The sequence below is a fragment of the Cuculus canorus genome, chromosome 2, assembly GCF_017976375.1.
Source record: "Cuculus canorus isolate bCucCan1 chromosome 2, bCucCan1.pri, whole genome shotgun sequence".
Lineage (NCBI taxonomy): Eukaryota > Metazoa > Chordata > Aves > Cuculiformes > Cuculidae > Cuculus > Cuculus canorus.
The window spans coordinates 149783654-149806655 of NC_071402.1; the positions used below are offsets into that span (position 1 = coordinate 149783654).

General features: G+C 38.1%; 1 protein-coding gene across 3 annotated transcripts in view; it reads right to left on the minus strand.

Moving 5' to 3' along the window:
- The window catches only part of ZMYND11 (zinc finger MYND-type containing 11), a 108313-nt gene that overhangs the window by 15831 nt on the left and 69480 nt on the right, over positions 1–23002 (minus strand). The window contains exons 4-9 of one of the 3 annotated variants that reach the window (XM_054057458.1): positions 15097–15141; positions 12277–12438; positions 3385–3462; positions 2889–2981; positions 1420–1507; positions 168–223 (exon numbers count right to left, since the gene is read on the minus strand). In XM_054057458.1, coding sequence (XP_053913433.1) covers positions 168–223; positions 1420–1507; positions 2889–2981; positions 3385–3462; positions 12277–12438; positions 15097–15141 — 522 coding nt within the window. The remainder of the gene's footprint in view (positions 1–167; positions 224–1419; positions 1508–2888; positions 2982–3384; positions 3463–12276; positions 12439–15096; positions 15142–23002) is intronic. The other 2 variants (XM_009558313.2, XM_054057459.1) reach the window with 2 other exon arrangements.

Consider the following 23002-nt stretch of genomic DNA (forward strand, 5'->3'; position numbering starts at 1 on the left):
AAAAAAAAAAGAAAAAGGAATTCCAAATCAGCTGTTAGAAAGTTAGGGGAAAGTTTAGAACACAACACACCCTTTTTGTTTTTGTAATATGAAGACTATAATTTTCTTAGATTATGAAATGAAAATCAAGCATCTTGCCTGTATCTTTGTTACTTGGCACTACTTACTTCATGACATGTGTCTTTGTAAAGCATCCTTGCTATATCAGCTTGTTCACTGTCCGCTAGAAATTAAAAATAAAAGGTATGAACAATCACAGGATGATCACAGGGGTCACATAGATTTGAAACTGTCACTGCTATGACTTTTGTGCTATAATAGTCTTGCTTGAGAATACAAAACATAACTTAGTCACTTGGATAACCCTTCAAATTAAAATTTTCTGACAATCAGTTCTATATTTGTTTTCTCTTTCATATTGATATGCAAAAATACAGTTGGGAGCTTTTAAACTGCAATAAAGTACATATTCAAGGAGCAGCAGCAGGGAGACAGGGTTGCTCTTAATATGGATCCAGTTTCTTTCTCTGCTAGTGTCTTAATGACACATTGCAGTTGTCCTTAAACATGGCTCTCTGCTGTCACCACTTGACGAGAACACAGGTAAAATCACAGTCTAATTATCACTATGTGTTTCTCTATTAGCACATGCACATCTCTCCCTACCAACAGCAGTGTGGGTGCACTGATGATGCAAAGAGGCTGATCGCACCCTCCTCCCAGTTTCCCTGAGTGGGCTATGGTGAGCCATGTCTGCAGGGGAGAACTGCTCTTTCCTGAAATGATGGCTCTGGAGAACCTTGTTACAGGACCTGTGGTGGTGGTTTTCTACTTCCAATCAGACCATCCCACCACGATTCTATGGTTCTATGATTCTATGATTCTATGATCCTATGATTCTATGGTATCAGTCACTTTATCACTTCCTCAGTGGCTGGCAGCTCTTCTGATGGCTGTGCCTCCACATGCTGCACCAGCAGGACACTTCTAGTGTGGATGTAGCTATATTTGTTGTCGAGTAAGGTAGATATAGCCCACGAGTGAAAAATACGTATCTACAGTACATGTTTTGGCTGACATAGCACATCAGAGGTCAGACCTCTTTCCACCCTAGAACAATATAGATATATTGGCAGAAATCTGCAGTACAGACTGACTTAAGACTTAGGCTGCAGGGGAAACAGGATGGCAAATGTGCAAGTTCCCACTAACAGGTTTAGCCAGAAAGAATGAAAATACTTTTGTAGTAGGTGGGCCAGAAAAGAGCCTGCAAAGTCCTCTTGCAGCTTACTTTGATTTTAGGGCTTTCAAATGAACTCATCCACAGTTATGATTATCTAATACCAATTTCAACCCTGAACTTGTGAGTGTCCCATAAAGATAAATTAAATAGACCAGGCGGTAAATGTAGTACTTTACCTCCATAGAAAATCACTGTATTATGTAGAAGCAGCTGAGCATCTGCTTTGAACTCCTCATAACTCCTGTACTTTCCTTCATTTACTTTCTACCAAAAGAAAACACAGGACTGTGAAAAAAATGGTTAAAGTGCTGTACCTGTTGTATGTAGAGAAGCTTTCATAGAAATAGAAATTATGCAACACATATCAGACACTGCCTTTCCTGCATAAAGAAGGAATACTTCCACCTCTCTGACAGTGTTTATTAGTAAATCTGGAAAAGGTAAATCTGGAGCAGCTTCATCACAAGGTGTTGCCCAGAATATTTGCACAAATTAAAATATATTCCCTGAGGTGTAGATTTTGTACCTTAAAATACCAGCTAGTTTCAAATCAATGTTGTCTGCCTTTATACTGTACTTCCGGGATCTTCACTTGACAGTCAGTGTTTTCTGATGAAGGCTGATTTCTGATGATCTTAGTCCTCCAAATTCATAACAAATGTTTACATGGAACCATGCAGTTCATGTTCCTAGAATGGTCTTTTGTGTGATTAGGAATGGAGCATTTTCAATTACACTCTGAAAGAGCACCTATGAGAATTCAAACGAAACATCATCTGTTTCTAGGATGTTACCGAGCCCAAAAGACCTTCTGTGGAAGCAGGCTAAACTGACACAGGGAGAGGAAAGCCTGACCTATTTTCAGGCTCAACCAACATCGCCAGTATTTCAAGTCAGCCAGTAGTGGTGGTCTCCAAAACTGACAGTGAAGCTATTGTTTATCCATGTGTTTCAATAACAGTAATAATAGAACAGCTTTTTATATTTGTGGTTGTAAAGGGCAATTTATACTACAGCATTGCATAGTAACCTAGTTGCAGCAATGAATAAAGATGAATATGCTCTTCACTTTGGTCGTGTACAGTTGACTTATATGAGTCATGGTAACACCTTTGGGGTTTAGAAAAAAAGGACAATGTATTTACTAGTACTTTATTTTTGGAACAATTAATGCAAAACAGATGTTTTAAGTGAGTCTTGTTTTTTCATGGCCAACAAAACAATTGGCACTTTATGAATCATTTACATGTTTATAAAGTTGCCATCTACAAAAGGCCTTAATGATTAAAACTGGAATATAGTCAAAAATATTGGGCCAGACATACAAACATGGGCACTCAAGTCCATATTCAATGACTTAGATAAAGGGTACTTTCTCTGAAGATTCTGGCTACCTACAGCTCCCAGTAAAACTATAGTACAAAAGGAATATAGGATACTCTATACCTGAAAACTAGGCACCACAAAAAATGTTTTTTGTTGGTTACCTATTTATGAGGAAAAGTTAGAAATTTTAAGTTTCCAATGCTGAAATACTGATCATAAGGAGAATTAAACAGGATTAGTGCTTTAATTCTTAAGGTTTATCTTCAGTGCTAAAAATATACTGCAAACAGTGTGAAAGCTGGGAATTAAGCCACTCTACCTCCTGTATAGTAGGAACATCAACAGCTGAGTGCACCAGCCTTCTATACATTGGGTGTTTGTTGTCCTTCCCTTTCTTGTTTAGATCTATAGCCTGAAAGGACCATAACACAGTGTAAGTTATTGCACTTAGAATCAGCTTAAAACAGACACACACGCAGATTTTAAAAAGCCATCATTTGGAATATTTCAGGTGGGGAATACACAGGGCCAAACTGTAGATTCACAGTCTGAGAGATTACATATGTGTCAAACCTGAAAAATGTCCATTTCAGAGGAGCCACAGGCCCATGGCATCAACTACTCCTGCCAGAATATTAATCCAAGCAAAGAGACACGGTAAGTCTATATTGACATACACACACCGCTTATGACGGGAGAAATCAAATGACACCCTCTTCTATCCCTCCTCCCTGCACAATCACACATGGCCAAACACAATGCATCTTCTACAGTGCAACCAAACACCTCGATAAACTTCCCTGTTTCAGACTCACCCGCTCCTTCATACGAGAGACTATGAATCGCAGGTATGTGCTCATTTCTTGTTTACTTGTGTTTTTTTTCTTGATACTCTGTCAAAGAAAAACAGGTTTATATTACTATTTTAAACTTGACTTCAAAATTCATCCAATAAAAGTTTTCTCTGCATCACATTATTTGAAAAGGTAACTTTGAATCACATATCACACAATTCTTTAGAGAAAATCTTTTCTGGGAAATTAGTAACGCTAACATGTCACAATAACTATATACATTGCTTTAAGTTATGTCTAGGCTGCGGACTTCAGCTACAGAAGAATTACAGGTTTTATACCCACTTGTATCCACAATACTTTGTCAAAATCTCTCATGTAAAAAACTATCTAATTAGAATAAAGCAATAAAGAAAGGCATTTTAGGGAGCAGCTTAAAATCTATTTAATGGTCCTTTTATTAGCAAAGCATTAATATTTTAGGTAAAACAAGAAATTATTTTTAGAAGACTATCCAGTACCATCTACAAATTATACACTTACTAGGCAAAATGACACCATCTAGGAGGAAGTCAAATAGGCTCTAGCCAGTAAATACTGAAAGTACTTTTTACTGCTCGAGAAACAGCAGCTGTTGATTTTTGTCATTCTTCCTTTATAAATCTAATCCAGATTCTGGAACACAGACTGCTTCTTTTTAGCAGTTCAGGATCCAGTTTTCTCCCCTCGTCTTAGACTACTATAGAAATTTATCCCTACTCTTCAAAGCCAATTGAGGCTAGTGGGAAGCACTGCATACAAAAAATGCTCTGCTAAAGAAAAGACGGCTCTCTGCAAATGCCTGGCGTGCTCCTACAAACCAGCCTTTCCAACTTCAGGTCACAGCAGCTGTGCACAGTTCTGTATGGCCTTATAACAGCTGGATGAAAAGTGCCATCTCCTCCTTGCTCTTGCCTACAGTAGTTCTCCAAAACAAAAGCACAAGGAAACAACAACATGGGTTCTAGGCTTATTATTCTTATTTCCAGCTGCTCATCTCTCTTGCAAAATGTTTACAACTCTGAATGCACCGAGTGCCAAGCTGAGTTCTCCCCTCCTCCTGCCTCACATCACCACCTGTATGCAAACTATGTGGACCAACTGGCTCAGTTATACCTGCACATTCAAATTTTGATGGTCTTTTGGAAGTTCCACATAATTGTGCTTAGCAAACACAAGAAAAAAACTAGAATCCATATCCTAATAATTAGATGTAAGATGTATGAGGCTTATGAATTATTTATCACTAAAGTGTGTTATTTTTTACTGAATTACTTATATATGACCCTGAACATATAGAGGGAGCAGACACACTGCCTATAGGGCAACTACTTTTACATGTTTACTTGGCAAGAGTATAAATTACACATTAGTGCAATAAAATTGGATAAAATTTGATTGTGTGTCCTCTGCTTATATTCCTTCTGAAAGATACTGAAGACATTGAAAATCACAGGCTGGCCCTTGCACTACAATAAGCACACAATCTGTATGTCTCAGGACTGTGCTCACTACCTCCTTAAATCAAAAGTGTACACAGCACTACCAGTGAAGGTGTTAATTTGATTGTTTAACAGTATGCATAGGTTCATTACAAACTGTGCTGAAATACCAGTTCAGTCATGAGCCTATATAGATACTACAGTATGCATAACAACACTATAGCTTTTTCCTGACAGGACGCTATCACTGTTGGATAAAACACACTGTTGTGACAAGGGCCAGCATCTGGTCTTTCTAACCCTTAAGCACTTTAGCATTATTTTCACAATTTAATTGTTCCCAGACCTTCCTTCCAAACTCTACAATGAGACAGAATTTTACTCTGCATTTATGTTTGAATCACCTTCTGTATATTCATGTTTTACTTTGTCTGCTGTGCGAACGTGCATTCTGCTGAAATTCAATTCACCTATTCAGTTTTGTATAAACCAACACTGCTACTTCAAATGCAAACCCAAATGTGCATTAAATTATCTGCATTATGAAAGGCTGCTGTCATTTTGTCATTTTAGGCAGTGAGTGCTGTATGCTTGCTAATGACACAGCATTTTAAAAGACTGGAACTTATTAGGACACAATAAAATTCACTTGCACTGACTAGTCCTTCTACACTTCTTTTTCTGACATGGTTCTGAATTTATCATCCTTTGCAAGTACTTCAGAATTCATGCAAACCATTTTTCATGTCCTGCTGGGCAAGATGGTTTGTAAGAGACTGTCAAGATAGATGGTTTACAGTATTATCCTTCAGATCATAAGAAAAGATAGAGAGCTGGCTTTGTATCATTATTGATGTCAGCAATTAATACCACCTTAAGCACCAATGAAAATGATATCATTAACTTGCCAATTCAGGCAAACTTGAATTTCTCCACTTTTCCTTCAATTCGCTGCATTGATTTCTTTTTAGAAAAAAATTGATCTCCAAGTTCCTCTACTAAATGCTGAAAGACAATGAATTTTGGTAATTGGAGACTATGAGCCAGCAAAATGCCTTTTTATGCCCAGATTGCTCACCCTTTGTAGAAAGCGAGTTGTAATCCAATCTCTTCATTTTTCAACAAAGATTAGCCCTTTAGGAGGCGCCACTCACAAATTCTTTGGAAGCTATAATGGGAAATGTGTGGTTTTTAAATAAAAAGCTCCCTATTATGTATTTTGAAGACTTGTAGTGTTCACAGAGAAGTCAACTTAAAGCCAGTTAAAGCAAGAAAGTAGATAATACTGGATGGGGCAGGTGATTTGCATAATATCTATTCATATTTCTCTGATACAAGAATACATACCCACTTTCAGGTCCCTCTATAGCCAGAGTGATATAGAAGTAAGTATAAATGAAAATTAGGTCTTTCAATTTCCTGCTTTTGGGAAACTAAACCACAAAACCAATGATGGTGGCTTGTGAATCTGCAAAAGTGGCAAGATCCACAGTGTATCTTTTCCCACAGTCAGACCTACCAAGACAGGCCACTGCAAAATGCATTTAAGCACAAGTTTCTTTCAAGGAGTCTGCTAAGATTCAATCCAGCCCCAAAAGAATATCAGTATCCTTATACTAGTAGATATCCTATTTGTAGGACATATTATCTTAATATATGATTGTTACTATGTCTCGCTGGGATTAAGTTAATTGTCTTCATAGCAGCACATATGGCATTGAGGTTTAGATTTATAACCAAAGCAGTGCCAATAACACATTGTATTATAGCTCTTGCTAAATGCCATTTGCACAGTGTCAAGGTCTTCGCTGTTTCTCACTCTGCCCCCACAGTGAAGAGACTGGGGAATACCAAGAGGCTGGGAGCAGACACAACCAGGCAGATGACCTGAACTAACCAAAGAGATCTTCCATGCCCTACATCATCATTCTCAGAATTAGAAAGAGAGAGGAGGGAGTTTAAGGGAATTAGCCATCTTTTGCCTAGGAACTAGGCGGGCATCACTCTACCCCAGTCTACCCATGGAGGGTGACGAGTGATTGCCTTTGCATTACTTGTTTTGTTTTGTTTTCTTTCTCTCTTCTTTTATTTCTTCACTCATTAAAAAAAATTTATCTTGACCCAAAAAATTTCTTGCTTTTACTTATCCTTTTCTCTTCCTCTGTCCCACTGGGAGTTAGAGAGATGCAAGAGAGCGGCTGTTTGGTGCTTAGGTGCCCATCAAGGTTAACCCACATTCCTCATGTAGAAGATTAATGAGATCTCGTAGGTGGAAGACCAAGGCTGCAACCTAACTCTTCGTTTGTGGGTGCAGGAAATACATGATATATATGCCTTATCCTCTGCGGCACATCTATTTATTAGAAGCTGGTACATGAAGTTTGGTTTTACATTGCTTTAGGTAGTCAATATTCCAGATTAATAATACTGCTTAACTGTTAAAGAGGCAAGCAATATATTGCACTCTGCAGGTGCACCTTATTTAGCAATTCTGACATGCGTATAGTGCAGGAATTCACTGCAAGACTTTATGAACCACACAAGGTTAGCAGCACCAATGAGTACTGCCACTGAGCAGTCCACCCTGCTCAGTGACCATTTATGACAGAAGTGACTATCCTGTGCACCCTGAGTTAGCATGTAGCTCTCAACGCCCAGGGTGACAATGGTCACTATGCTGCATTTGAAGAGAAAAAAATAAACTTTAAGAAATGTCTAACTATAAGCATTTCAATTACATTTACTCCACGTAAAGAGGTTTCCTTACAATCTTCCATTTACAAGTAGTTTTTTTTTGCTTCCTCCCTCAACTGTCATGTGTATACACATCAAAGAGCTTCATATCAGTTCAGTGACGGATTAGGTGAAGGCTGCTCAATGACAGATGCATATTTCTAAGGCACCACTTTCATTTTCAGAAGCATTTCAGACTCCAGGGGTGTATCTGCAGAGGGGAACTATGTGCAAGATTCTAACATACATACACCACTGTTGTTCAGAAATTCCTTGCTTTACCAACTGGCCTCTGGATTTTTTCTTTAGGGCTTAAATTTCCAGAGGAATTTGGTGCTACATATGGAAAGCTTTACTGCTCTGCTGCCTCTCAAACTCCCAACTCTCAGGTCCTCAGGTTTCCTACAATATTAAGAAAGATATGCAAGCACACAGGATGGGTCTCAGAGTAACCAGTGTACCATATGCCCTAAGCAGCATTGAGAAAATCATCTGCCTGAGCAGAATGTGGCATTAGACCTGCATCTTTCAAGACCATATACAGTTAAACTAGACTTTTCAAGGCATTAGGTGCTTTTGTAAACATTACAGCTGAATCCACAAACTTGTTTGTACTTGTTTTGTGCATCGAGTGCCTTCTGAGAAAGAAGCATCATATAAATTAAATATACTTTTACATGCACAAAGGAGATGGTAGGAGGCTCCAAGTGGAAGCTTCCTAGTTTTTTCACTGCTGTGAACAAATCAGTTTAATAAATATGTGTTATGCAGTGGCCAGTTCTGCTACCTAGCTGACTTACCCACGGGTGCATGCAGCTGCAAGGTGCATGAGAGGGATGTGCAGAGTGCTAACACCTCCCAGGCTGTGGGCTCTGTGCACTGAGCCATGTGGCACTAACATAGGTCCTGTACTAGGACTTCCCCTCACCCACCAATCCATGACTATTATTTGTGTGATTATACCAGATCCTCTTTATAGAATATGTTTCACCATAAAGCCATCTAACAAACACCTAACATAACACCACATAAAGTAAGTCTGTAGAGCCACATTCTTTCTTTCTTCCTTTTATTTTACATTAATCATACCGACTGGCAGCTGGTACCTAAACCTCCCTGACCTAAGTACTTCAGTTAGTTCACTTAAGTAACCTTCATCTTCCTGTGCTTCTAACTTTCTAATGTTTGTCATTCTCACTTGTCAAATTATTTCTAAAGTTGATTGCGAACTGTGTGATGGTGTATTTTTATGCAGTCCATGAAATGCTTAGTACAGTACCAGAACTTGAAATAGCCTATTTATAGAATACTTATCAGCACAGCATTTAATATTTAAGTTCTACAGTTTACTTTACTCTCATATATATAAAAAAACAGAAATATTGAAAGACCTACCATAATAGGTAATTTGGTTATAATTCCTTGCAAAGCACATGCATGGAAGATCGAACTGATGAGAAGATTGTAAAAATTTAGCAAGCAAAACCATATGACTAAGTCTTTCATTTTGTTTCACAAATCAAAATCTATTCCTCTGGGACAAACTACATGTCACCATGCATAATTTTGCCTTTCTATAAAATCATTTCAAAATTTGAATTAAAAAAAAAAGTTATCACAACATATGATCAATATTCTCCTACTCAGATTTTTTTACATATCTATTTCCCCTCCCACCCCAACCCACTAGTATTTTTGCAGTACTTTCTGTAGTCTTTAGGTGCTATATTAACTGCTGAAGAAAATGAATTCCCTCCTTCTAACTAACCAAAAGAGCAGCAGCAAATGTACAAGTCTCCTGCAGCCTTCAGAAATCAAGTTGACTAACTCTATGTTAAATGGACCATTCCAGTAGTGGGGAAAGTAATCTCTAAGTTTATTTGATATTGAATCTTTCTCTTGTGACCTGTCAACCAGGAATTCTGCTGATAATACCAATTTATTTCACTTAAGACAATGATTAGTCAGCAGTCAGGGAAAATTTTCACTCACTGCAATGTGGTTTGAATTGAACTTTGACTCCTGACTCCTGCTGAGAACTATGTAGGGTACAAGATATTCAGATTGGTAACGTCAAGTTAAAATAACAAAAAGCCAGGAACTGGACATTCTTCCTTACAGATGCAGTGGAGAAAAAACATGAGCAGGGAAACAGAGTTCAGAGCAAGGTCTGCAAGTGACCGTAATAAACATTATGGGAGGAAAAATATTCTAAAGTTATGAACAAATCCTTGGCAGTGTCCTTTATAAAACGTTTCTGAGTAGTCAAGTGTACAAGATAAAGCTGCACAGGTTGATTGAACTAGTACAACCAGTAATTTCAAAATGAATAATCCAAAGGCTTGCTGACCTTGGCAGCATTACAGAAGCAATCTTTACATAAGAATGAAGTGTTCTTAGATTATTTCTCCCAATATATTAGGTTTCAAACATACTTTCACTTCACCTTTGTAACGAGCTTCGAAAGCTCCAGGTGAAAAATGCTATGTCCAGTTACAAGAATATAGTATGAAAATATATGCATCTCTCTCCCAGCTATTACTTTTCTTGAACATACATATTTACTGCAAAGTAAATCCCATTGCCCTTATGCAAGAGAGTTAAGCTCAGTTACATCCTCTGGACATCAGCCAGGGCTATCCAAATCATCATAGCTTTTTGAACCTAGGCCTCTCTATTACTTTTAAAATAAAATCAGAGCTGTCATGTCCTAGGAAGATGAGGAGAATGTAGTGGATGAATACTGAAACCTCACACAGGATGCTAACTCCTGTGCCAAACTAGATCTCCTTTGCTTACAGGGACTGTGCAAGCCTCCTTGGTCCATGTGTGCAGAATTGGGACTTAAGAGTGATTTGAATTAATTACAAGGAAAACAGAGGCTACTAGGACAGAGGGGAAAAGGATGCCATGGTAGTCAAAATGGTAATATTCACAAAAATAGGTTGTTCGTCATCTGAGGCACTAAGCAAGCCACAGATCCCTGGGGCAGGAAGTATTCAAGAACTCCCCAAACCTCTCCTTAGTCTTTGTATAACAAAAAGGGAACCAATATGCAGAATGACAGACATAGAGCATATGGTCTGAGTTTCACAGGATTTTTTCCAAGGTAAACATGTGTTTAATGTCATTGCCATAAAGGATTTCAAAGCTCCAGGATGAAAGTCAAACTGTTCTCAAAGCTGACTACCCTACACATCTGTGTACTTCATGCAATGATTCAGCATTTCCACTCTGATGACAGCCATGTTCTAAGATAGATATTACAGGACACCTCATACACAAACTTGACTACAACAGTTACATTCCCTACCCTCACTGGGTGTCATCTAAAATTATTTCTAAACTACAGTGGAGAATGGATCCAGGTTACCTAATTTTAACTATTTCTAAGAACTATCAATACCGAGAATTATTAAAGATATTTATTTAAAAATCTGAATGCAGTTCACCTCTATAGGGTCATTCTTTTTTAATAAAGGGAATATTGAGCAGCTAAATTAAATGCTAGTATTTCAATACGGAGAGATAAAGTACATGTCCTTATTCTTAACTGTTTTTCCTCTGTCAATACTTCTTTTTTATTCCTTTCCACTTCCTTGAGGCAGCCTTGATTTTCTTCCTATTTCCCTAATCCCTAAGTTTCCCATCTGAGGCAACAGGTTTTTTACACCTGGGTCTAAGGTACCACAGCAGTCAGAAAATGCTGTTTTGAAACAAAACAATCCATGTGTTTTCAAAACCTGTTTCTCCATACTACAAAGTGCCTGAACCCTTACATTCCTTGCAGCGCAGATCATCTGAAGGTCAGTCTGCTTCTCTACAGCTAGACCTAAGTTTTCAGCAAGGGAATTTCCTCTCCCTCCAGCCATTCAAGGCAGACTGCAAATGGCACTTTTATGCTTTTCTATAGCAATAATTTTATCTTTAAGACTCATATACACGATTCCCTCCATTTAAGGAAGCCTAGGAATGTGCTCCATTGGGGAGGTGACATGGAGATGACAACAGTAGAGAGACGTATCTGGCTGATTAAAGGCCAGATCCCAGTAAGCACCACCCTCACTAGAATGTTTAGTCTTCTAATGACATGTAGACAACACACCTGCTCATTGTTGGGAATTACATAAAAAAATACTCTTTGCTGTCTCCTTACCATATTCACAAAAGGAAAAAGCAATATAGTTAAGGATGCTATGGGTGAAATCCATATCGGCCTTTTTGCACTGAGAGAATCTACAGAAGTGAATGAGAAGGAGGATTTCACCTCATATATTTTGATACTTCCCTCATGAGCAACATGATTGTGGCTTTATAATGTAAAATATAATTCCATTAAAATATTATGAATGCAGTCATCAAAAGTCAAAAATTACATTATGATTCAATAAAATGATGTTAAGTAAAACCAGTAGCATTTTCTACAGCAATTTGTTTACTCATGTTCAAGATTTCCACAATATACTGCATTCACACGTGGCATACATACGTACACACGCTCCCACAGAGTATACTGTGTGCGTTCAAATGCTACATGCACCATACTTTGGTACCTCTGTAGAGATGCTTTAGGTATGTACCATCGTTTCAATATTCAGTTCTTTATCCATTAACCTGGCCAGACCATCTGGACACCTTAATGATTCTATTAATGAATATCAATCCACTAATCAGCACATGAAATCTCATAGGTACTCACCCTGCAAACTGGGCACTGCCAGTGACTACTGCTGTCTCTAAGCCTGAACTCATCAGACAAACACTTGGAATGATACACACGAAAACACAGGTCACATATCAACACCTCTCCAGGCAAATGGCATTCAAAACAATACCAGTCATGATTTTCTGTTTCCCAGTCCTACAAAAAATACAAAATATTTTGGTATGATATTCTGTCAAAATCTGCAGGAACTAAGAACAAAATTGATATGTCTTGAAATCCAGCAGCAATTATACATTATAAACATTTTAAGAAGTGTGTAATGTTTAAAAAACAGGGGAAAACCTACATGTTTAAAAATCTTCATCAGTTTAATACACACTAACTCCAACAGAATATGAATGCCAAGTTTTAGTTTTTTCAAGCATCTGATTAGTAACAATTTCAAATATGAGCTCTGTCCACAATGAAAAGTGGGCTGGTTTTCTGCCTTTGTGTAAAACACTTGTTGACCTCTCTGAATTAGACTACAAACAAAAGTTTGTGCACCTCAGCAGACCGTACCTATTTCCTTGGACTATTTTCCCTTGTTTGGTTTGTTACAGTGTATTTTCAATTGTAATTTTGTTAAAACTGGTAGCCCCTTCCAGTCTTTGCTCTCTTAAAACTGACAACTTCTCAGTATCAAAGTGTTCATTTACGAGAAATAAATGAAATCATGAACCTATTACTGCAAGAAATGTTTCTGCTATACAATCTCAATGCAATTAAAAAAAAAAAAAAGTTTCACTTGCAGTGCCCAATAGCACTACTCTTATTCCTGAACTGTTCTACAGAAGACAAAGGATATGGTTCTGCTGATGCACAGCTGTCTTTAATATGTTCCTCCTTGAAATTCAGCCCCAATGGCCAAATCCTGACCTTTGAAACATGTGCACAAGCTTTGCTGAAGTAAATGAGAGCAGCATGCATATAATTTGGAGGCAGACTTTTGCTCTAGGAATCTGTAGTACTAAAATCAGACAGAATTGCCAGTGGCCACTGTTAAATGTTTATGTTTGTTATCTGAAATGCTACACTTTTCCCTACACTTAGAAGAAAAAATAGCTGTCATATATCAAACTCCCATGCCTTTTCATGTCAAATGTCACTTTTCAGTGGGTTCAGATCTCTGAAAAAAATACTCTTATTCTTCAATAAATTTTCCTGATAAAAATCTGATCAAGTTATTTTTTCATCATATTGTAAAGGTGGAGTTAGCAATTCCCACCAACTGCCAGAACTGGCATTAGTCCGATTCTCATTTTCCCGTGCCTGGGAAATGTGGTCATTTATGTCCTTGTGTGAGGTCTCCTCCAATGGAGCAGCGTAAGAAGAGCTACACAGAAGTGATATTTCTAGTCCCTTTTGCTGAAGAGCAGCCGTGTTGTGTACATAATTCATCTGACCCCAGCCCCTGTGAGTATAAGAGATTTAGGGACAGCCTCAACTCAGATTGCCTATGCTAAAGTTTCCATACCATAAATGTTAGAATGCAGGGACAGTAAGTTTAGGGGGTAAAAACCCCAAACAACCCTTAATCGATGATTTTTTACCTCAGAACTTTGCCCTCCTTTGTTGTTCAGATTAACAGTGTAACTTGACTCTTCTATCATTTCTCCTCAATTAATTTTACTTGCCAAATCTGTTTATCCCAGAATGGCGTAACACCACCACCATATCTGGCTATAAACAATACATTCTCATTTCACCAAATTTTTCCTGTCCCACAGAGTCCAGTGGCAGTGCACTTTGGGAGCTCTTTCTTTACAATATTTTAGAAAAACTAAAGATACTGCATTGTTGATGTACTTGATTTGCCTGTAGACTGAGAAAAATCAGGATAAAGTATTGCTTTATATTTCCTTCATATTAAGTGTAGTAGTATCTTCTTTACGAAACTGAAAAAAACTAAAATCAAATGGCAGTAAAGGGCCAATTAAACAAGAAAAATAATCGGTTTTGATTAAAGATCTATCCAGATAAAAATCAAATTCAAAAGACCCCAACAGTAGTGAGGTATTTCACCATAGAATCAGGATTCCAGGAGTCTCAATTTTATTAGTTACTTATTGGTATTTCCCAGATATTCCATTGTTAGGAAATATTCTGGCCAAGAGATGTGGAATTTCATAAACATACGGAAATATATTTGCTGGCAACAAAAATTATCCACTCAAGCCAGGAAACTGACATTAAATAAAATACCAGAAGAAACTTATTTCACTATTCACACCGTAAAGCTTTGAAAACATCATTATTTCTAAATATAATCACCCATTTTTTTCACAGAAGAGATTTTTAGTTTAATGCAGTATATTTAGCACATAATATACATAAAACATTCATTTATGCGATATATTTGAAAAGTTAATAAAGAAAATAAAAAAGGTACATAGCCCTTGGGAACAACTACACTATTGACCTCAACAGCAAGGTCAGAGGCATTAATTTTTCTCCAACAGCAATGAAATGTTATTGCTTCTCTTGGTTTACATAAGCTTGAATGGGAGGAGAACGCGCTCCCAGCAGGGTTTTTTTCATGCAGGAGAGCAGATTCACTTGATCAGCTCCCACTGTGAGCGGCAGAGCTGGGGCAGGAGGAGCCCCTCTCTCTCACTGGAACCACCGCCAGCCCCCGGGAGGGAGAGAAACCACCGAACTACATACATACAGGATGCAGACTGAACTCAGATTTGGAAGTGATATGGATGATGGTGGTAGTTAATATAGGAAACTAAGCTATCCTAATGGAAGACAGAAACGTAATAGAAAATATGACAGAATTCAAAACCACATAGTGCAAAAATTGTTCACCTTGTTTTTTGCTGCTGTCTGGGAAAAAGGCTGCATACCGTAGGCCTTTCAAAATAAAAACAAAACAAACTTTGTAGCTATACTGTAAGCCATCCGATTATCAGGATATACACAAGGCTAGAAAGAATTCATGCACAGTGACCAGGAAATCAAGCTGTTACTGCTAACATCTGGCTGTAAACATTTCCTCCTGCATTTCTGGAATGCTACCACCACATTTTGTTTCTTTAAAATATCCCATGTACTTATATCATTAAAAGAACCCAACACCCATCTTCTTCCCCATATACACACCCACCACCAAGCCAACTGAGAAATCATAAAAAATATTAATGATTGTTAATACACTTTCTTTGATAAATAAACCTTCTTTAAGCATCTAAAAAAGATCCCTGTAACGTAATTTACTAAACAGGCAATGGCCCCACCAAAATCAAAGCAATGCCTTCTTTGCTGCAGATTATCAAAGATCAAACCATCACTTTATCAGCACAACTCACAATCCTATTTGTGTATAAAAGGCGATATATTTTCCTGGGACCATGCGGAATGAAGGATCTCCGTCATAGGGACTCAATTTGCCAGTATCCTCGTTTCCTGATGTAGGGCTGGGAAAGCCTCTTAGGTCACTGCGCTGGCAGACGAAGGGAAGCCTCTGCTGGCAGAGCCAAGCTGCCCAAGTTCAGCAGTTCAGCAGCACCCAGTGACCGGCCACAGCCCCCAAGAGGGAGCGGATTTGGCAGGAAAGCTGCATAGCTCACGTGGAACAGGAGGCCTTCCTTCATCATTTCACTCAGCTGCCCGTTGCATTTGTAGACATATGAAATAGCATGGCAGCAAATGGCTGTTTGGGAAATTGCATTTAATAGCCAAAGAGTTGTGGTCTGTTAAGCAGAGTGGGATCTTGTAGTGGTATCTGTCATTTGCAGTCACTTTTTCATTATATTCAATTCACTCAAATATTGTATCACAAAGGTAACTTTGCACTGACATAAAGAGTTGAGATTTCTCAGCAACATGAATGATACAATTTTGAAAATATGGCTTAATTTATTACCAACATGTAAGCTTACTTTTTTTGCGATTTGTCTTAAGTGGGCTGTCTTAGAGCAAATATATAAATTTATTCTGAAAGTACAGAAAAATAACATTGGACAGAAAGTGTCAGGCTATCCAGAACATTTGACAATTTAAGCACAGATAAACCCAACAGAAAAGAATGAATTATCATGTCGTAGCCTTTACTGTAGAATAAAATACATAGTTGTTGTCAAGGAAAGAATAATTTTAGTGCATAAAGAAAATGTCCATTGTAATGCAAATGTTCATGGAAAAGAAATGCTTACTCATTAGTAATGGAGATTTACTTAGCTGTAATGAAATAGGGAATCTGTATGTTGGAGAATGTGACATCCTGCTGTACAATTAGCATACCATTAAGTACAAGATGTGAAGCACATACTGACAGTGAAATTAACAATAACTTAGAGGTCACAATTGCAACTATTAGGTCACTTCCACACCTTAGCAAGCCCATAATTATCACAAAACAAAAGATGTAAAATCAATTAGTAAATTTTAATTTTCCTGTAAATTATATTTAGGCATGGCACATAAGAGCAAGATAACCCACTTTCTTATATGTTGCCTAAAAGGACCGCTTTGCTTTGTTAAAATGCACATTCCATTAATATAGCTCATTTCTTACCTGTTAATCTGTTTTCTCCAAGTCCCTTAATGGTAGCCCAGATACTCGGTATTAAGTCACTCTACTATTAGTTGGAGAGAGGAAAAGGAAAGGGGGAGGGAAAGGCAAAAGTCTATCCATGGAACTCTCCCTTATGGGGACTTGTTGGTTTCACACTGTTGAACTAGATTTCCCCAACCATCCAAATTATGGATATCCTTTGGATCTAATCAGTAAGCTAAAAAAAAGGGTCACATAGATGGGAAAAACAATTATAAGTAGTTATCTCTTTTGTGCAATCATGTTTATTTATGAATAATATACATACAGTTTTGTTGTCCTAAATTCAATATGATGCAAGTGAAGGAAGGCATTTTCCATGGAGCTCACGCTTCCCAGCATTTCCTGTGTGGCGTTTGTCCCACAGCACTCTTTGGATTTTTTTTTTTTCCAGGAGTTCTGTTTCAAGTGCTTCTCCAGAGTTTTTTTGCTGCTTAACTATGTGCTACTGTATCTCTGTATCTCTCATCCACACTCATGCACACACAGCTCCTTCCAGATCCCTGGATTTTCATTTAGACCCACCTACATGCAAACTCATGGCCACCCCTGTATAGTGTCTGTGGTTTAACAGTGCCTACACCTCCAGCCATCTAGCAGATAAATAACTTAAAGCAGACTTTCACATTTAGTCTAAATGAAGAGTATTAGTAGTTGTACAGCAGATTTCACCCCCTTTGCATCGTAACAACACTTTTGGTCTGTTACAGTGGCAGAATCTAGAATGGCAAGAAAGTCCATGCCAGCAGAAAGAAGTAATTTACAAAATATAAACTATTTATAATAGTAGTATTTGCATGCCACATTTATTTAAAGATTTTTTAAATCACCAATCCAAAACATTGTTGCAATTACTTCCTGACTACTTCACAGCCCTTTAGAAAACTAAAAAACATCTCAACCATTTCGCAGATTCCCATGCATGTGACATCTAATGAGACCAGCCATGCCCAATTTGAAGATATAATTTCTGATATTTTAGGATTTGGGAACAGCCACAAGGAACATTTCTTTCTCTTCTCCCAACCTCAATCATCTCTAACATCAGACTTCTTTCAATTTTCCCGCTTTCAGCCAAGAGGGAAGCTTTTAAAATCTTGGGTTCTGCTGTTAAGATTTCTTTGCTGGCTTTCAGTCGCTCTTCACTGGAACCCAAGAAAGCTGAGTACCAGGCCTTATTAAGTAGACAGATACACTGAAAGAAATGCTTCCCACAAAAATTACACATCAATCTTTCCACATCTTTCATTTTGCTTTAGGTTTTGTAACCTGCACCCATCATTATCTGCTATTGGGAAGTAATTCCTAGCTTCTGTACTTAATCCTTCATATTTCCCTGAATATAACAAACCCCCGTGGGGACGCACTACCTAAGTGCACTTCTGTCCTCTAGTACAAAACCTGAAGGAAATGCTCCTTACTTATACATTTGCTGTGAACAGCTTCTGCATGCTTAAATTATTTGTTGTCTGTTCACCAATACTTCTCTCAAAGTGTAAACATCAGAATCTGTGCCTCATACAAAAGGCAGACTGGAACTGGCTTATACAAGAGAGGTTTTAAGAGACCTTAAGAACTGTCAAAATGCTAAACTGTGCTCAGCTTCGAAGTCTCTCTCCTTGCCTGTCTACCCACTCCTTCTGCAATACTGCTGAACTTCCAAATAACTGCTCTATAATGAGAGGAGTTTTATAAAATGTGGCTGTTTATCTGTAGAGATGGACTGATTGGAGCCTTACTCCTCTTTTTCCAGAGGAAGACTAGCATGCACACCTTGTATGTGTACACTGGCCTCTTTTTTAAACAGGCTGTATCTCCTTGGGTACAGTAGCTGGTAAGAAATCTTCTGCTTATCATGGATCTCTGGCAGATGTACAGGCAACAGCATTTCTGGTATTTTTTCAAATGCAGTGGGGACACTGTGTATGTTTTTAGCCAGAAGCCGTAGCCTGCTGTGAGGCCAGTCCTCCTTCTGCCCTTTGGGTCAGTCTTGACATCATGCTACAATATCCCTGGCTCCAGCTATTCCTTAGTAAGCACGAACTCTCTAGTAAACTTGCTTTCAGTAGCTCACTGAATCTGCTTTTATCTTTTCATCAGAACAATAGGTTAGGCTCCAAACTGAGGAAGGCATGATTAATTCCTTGATGGCTCAGAGGACCTCTCCATCTTTGTAGCACATACATGGTGACCTAGCTGTTTATCTCCCTTTTATCACTGGTGTACAGGATCCATACTTGATCAGGCGCTGGTTTTAAATTACGAAGTTTCTTAGATTATCCCATGTTTTACGTTTAATGTTAGACTAATGCATTAGAGTAAATACAGCATCAACATAAGCATATTTTCTCCCCAACAGTTGCCTTGTACATATTTACTAGACACATTGCCTCCCGTTTTGCATCTATTTTTTTCCCCTCTGCTTTTACCCATCAGAAGTGCTCAACAAATAAAAAAGCATCCATGTCTCCTTCAAAGCCAAAAAGACTTCAGCAGCTAGAATGCCTTTATGAAAATTGTTTCACTTCATCTTCTCCTTCCTTTTCTATAGAACTACCACAGCAAGTAGCTACAATGATGTGCGCTTTTACAGTCAGGATAATCTGTCCATTGCAAATCTATAAAGTTGCCTTTATAGATCTTTTCCTTTGATGACCTGGGCTTCATCTTTAAGATGGATTTCCATAAACTGACTCTTTAGGACATTGTAAATATTCATTACCCATATTTTATCACAAAGAAATCCAAAGCAATTATGAGTTCACATGTCCTCACAACTACCTAGGCACATTGCTTACTTTTAAGTACTTTTCTTCTTTTTTCCTTTCTTTCTTATGGCCAAAATTTTTGTAATTTTTGCAGTTAACTGTTTGGGGTTTTTTTACATTACTTTTAATTTCTCTCATTTTAGAAATCAATTTTATTCTAAAACGAACCAACAGAAACCCACCACAGAAATACAGAATGGGAGGCACTAGAAGAGAACTCTGAAGATCATCCAGTCCAGGATCACCTACAGCAGGTTGCACAGAAAAGATCCAGGCAGGTTTTTAATATCTCCAAGAGAAAGAGACTCCACAAGCTCTCTGGGCAGCCTGTTCCAGCGCTCTGTCATCCTCACAGTAAAGAATTTTTTCCTTATGTTAAGGTGGGAAAAGCCAGTCAGGAGGCAACCCAAAATCTCCTTCTCTGTAGTGCATATTAAACACAGATTCTCTTAACTGATATCTGCTTCCTTTCCTGATGCACTGATGCAAGAAGACTCAGGTTCTGCTGTGAATTCCACAGCCTCTCGGAACACAGCCTTCTTTCACTGAGTTTAATCTTCAAGCCTAAGTTTGCCCAATTAATTTATTGCCACTTCGTCTTGGAAGTCTTCTGTTTCTGGCAGAAACCAGTCTTCTCTGGATGCCTGCCAGGACAGGTAGACTTTGATTCCCTCTTTTACATTGTAGTTATGCTTTGGACAACTCAGGGTGACAGGCTCCAAAGTATAGAGCCAGTCTCCAGCTCCCACAGCTAAAGAAGAAGTGAGGTTTTCTCAAGAAGTGTAGTACCACGCCAACAGCCGAAATGACTGCTAAGCCCCTTCTCATGCCTATCTTCTCAGCCTATAAGCTGTGTACCCGAAGCAATGAATAAATCTCAGTTGCCCTCCCAAGAAGATTATGTTTGGGTAGCAGTAGTTTACATTATTTGAGGTGAGACAATACAAGTATTCTCCTCCAGGATATTAGAAACAGAAAATAGATTCTTTCTTCATATTCCAAGTGAGTTCAAGGTTAATAGAAACTTTCAACATTATCTTCTCAGAAACTGGATTTGCTTCTGCTATTAACATCACCATTTTTAACTTAGGTTGAGCGAAGAGGAGGTTTGCAGGCTATTTTCATTAGGGAGATAAATCAGTGATGGAGTGAAGTATTTATTAGGTGCAATGCCTTTTACTTCCCCATTATGTATGTGAAGGTTTTGTTCCCCTAGGAAGATGATTAATCCAGACCAGAAAGAAACTATTTCTTTGCTTGTATTTCCTATTCTCCTTTCAAGCAGAACTGTGCACAAAAAAGACCTCTGTCCCCTTCTTTTTTCTTAAAATACGTTTGCATTGCTTTTCTGGCCTTACCTTCTCCATGAAATTTTGTAGTGATTTTCTAGGTTGATGCTTCTGCGACCAACAGCAGAACCTGCTATACGCTTTGCTTAAATCTCCAACTTCTTATCCATGTCCCCTCTCCTTTAGGTTTCACTCCTTTTGTTTCAGCTATCAGTGACATGAAGGCATGAAGGCTGCCATTATTGTGAATGAAGCATGAATGTTAATAAGCCCATCAGCTTCAAGGGATTTTTATTCAGTGACCAGCATGTCATAATAATAAAAAATCCAAAGCAGTTGCAGGAGACTTAAGAGCATTTTGAAGCCATGAAGTCAATAAAAACAACACCACTAGGTCAGGGTCAACATAAAGTGGTGGGGAAAAAAAAAGATGCCTATTTCCAAAACAAACACAAGATGGACTGATCTAGACACCTAGTCCATTAGCATAATTTCAGTCCCATGATCGAAGCTTTACACAGACTAGTTTGACTAGTTCCCTTCAAACTCATAAGTAAATCATCATTCTTCAAAACACCCTTTCAATCAGAAAAAACATTTTGTGGAATCTGTGAACATCATCATCATCAATATTTCAAGTTGAAAACAGTGAGTGAAAGCCTCAAAGAAGAATACAGCATTACATTGACTCAGTCTTTAAAAATCAAGTTTGCAAAGCTGGGAGAGGCAAGTGAAGATACTGATAAGGTTGTTTCACCAGTTTAAAAGAAGCATCATCTCTTAGGTATGCAATAAGATGGATTCTACTAGTGTCATCTTGTGTAATACGAAGATCCTCCAAACAGTTTGAGCTCCTTTTTTAGAGGTTGAAAAATAAGGATGAGCAGAGGAGAGGGAAGAAATACTCCTGAACAGATGGGAAGAGAAAAACAAGATTGGAAAAGGAATGCAAGGAATTGTTCATGATTCTTAATCCATCTGGAGACAGGAAGAGCCACAGCAGTGAAGCCATTCTCATGAGCTGCATGCTAATAGCCTAATGCAAAGAGAGAGGAGGGTCTTGACTTTAATACAGCAAGAATCATGGTTATCAGGTGGGAGTTCAGAACTCTAATTTGCTTCTCAACAGCAAAATAGTCTTATGCTTTGATTTGGTGATTTGAAAGTATTTGCTTTTCTGGACTTTCACAAATCTACACCAGGATACTACAGCAATGGACACTAATTTTTAGTTTATTAGAAAACAGAATTTTACCCTAGTACAATTATTTGCAATAATAATTTTCAAGAAAAATCCTTCGCTTTCAGGACACAGTGGATTGATATGGTGGAAGTCTCCTGGCAAAATAAGCTCTGAATGATGAGAGCTTAGAGGACAGAAAGACAGAAGCAAAGAAAGATTTGGGAGTTCCAGAAGTTCATTTGCCTTGAGTGCTCTCGTGTGACCAGACTGTTATGTGGCCTGACCCCCAAAGTCTCCTCATACTTTCCCTGAGTTGTGGAATATGAGATGGAAGCCAGTCTGAATATTTTTCTCCCACAGAAGCATTCGTTAACTCTTTGCATCAGTGAATCACCAAATGTAATGAACACTGGTACTTTCACAATTATTAGGAATCTGTCTGGAATGTTCCATCCTGGAATATCCTCAATTTGTTACAATATGTGAGAAACAGTAACTACCACAGCTTGGGCTATGTTTGGCTTTGGATCAGTGAATTCACGCAGGACTTCAGATTAAAGTCAATACGGATGGATAAGACTAATGGAGAAATTTTGAACACTGAAGGAAATTTTTCTTTATTTGGTGTGACACGTTCTTCCTCTCTGTTCCTTCTTGTTGTAAGAGCTTTCATAATAAAGACACTGGCTGTCACTATTGCTGTTTCACATTATCCTTCTGCTCCTAACTGAAATGAATGGGATGCACATTAAAACCATTCCTCAACGCAGTTAGTTAGAAGCCTCTACTTTGCTAGAAATGTCTGGTTGTTTTCATTTTGAGCTTTGCGTTGGATTTGCTTGTTTGTTTGTTTTTTTTTTAATTTAAGGTGTACTTTATGTACAGAAAAGATTCAAATCCTCACAATTCTTAAGCTTTT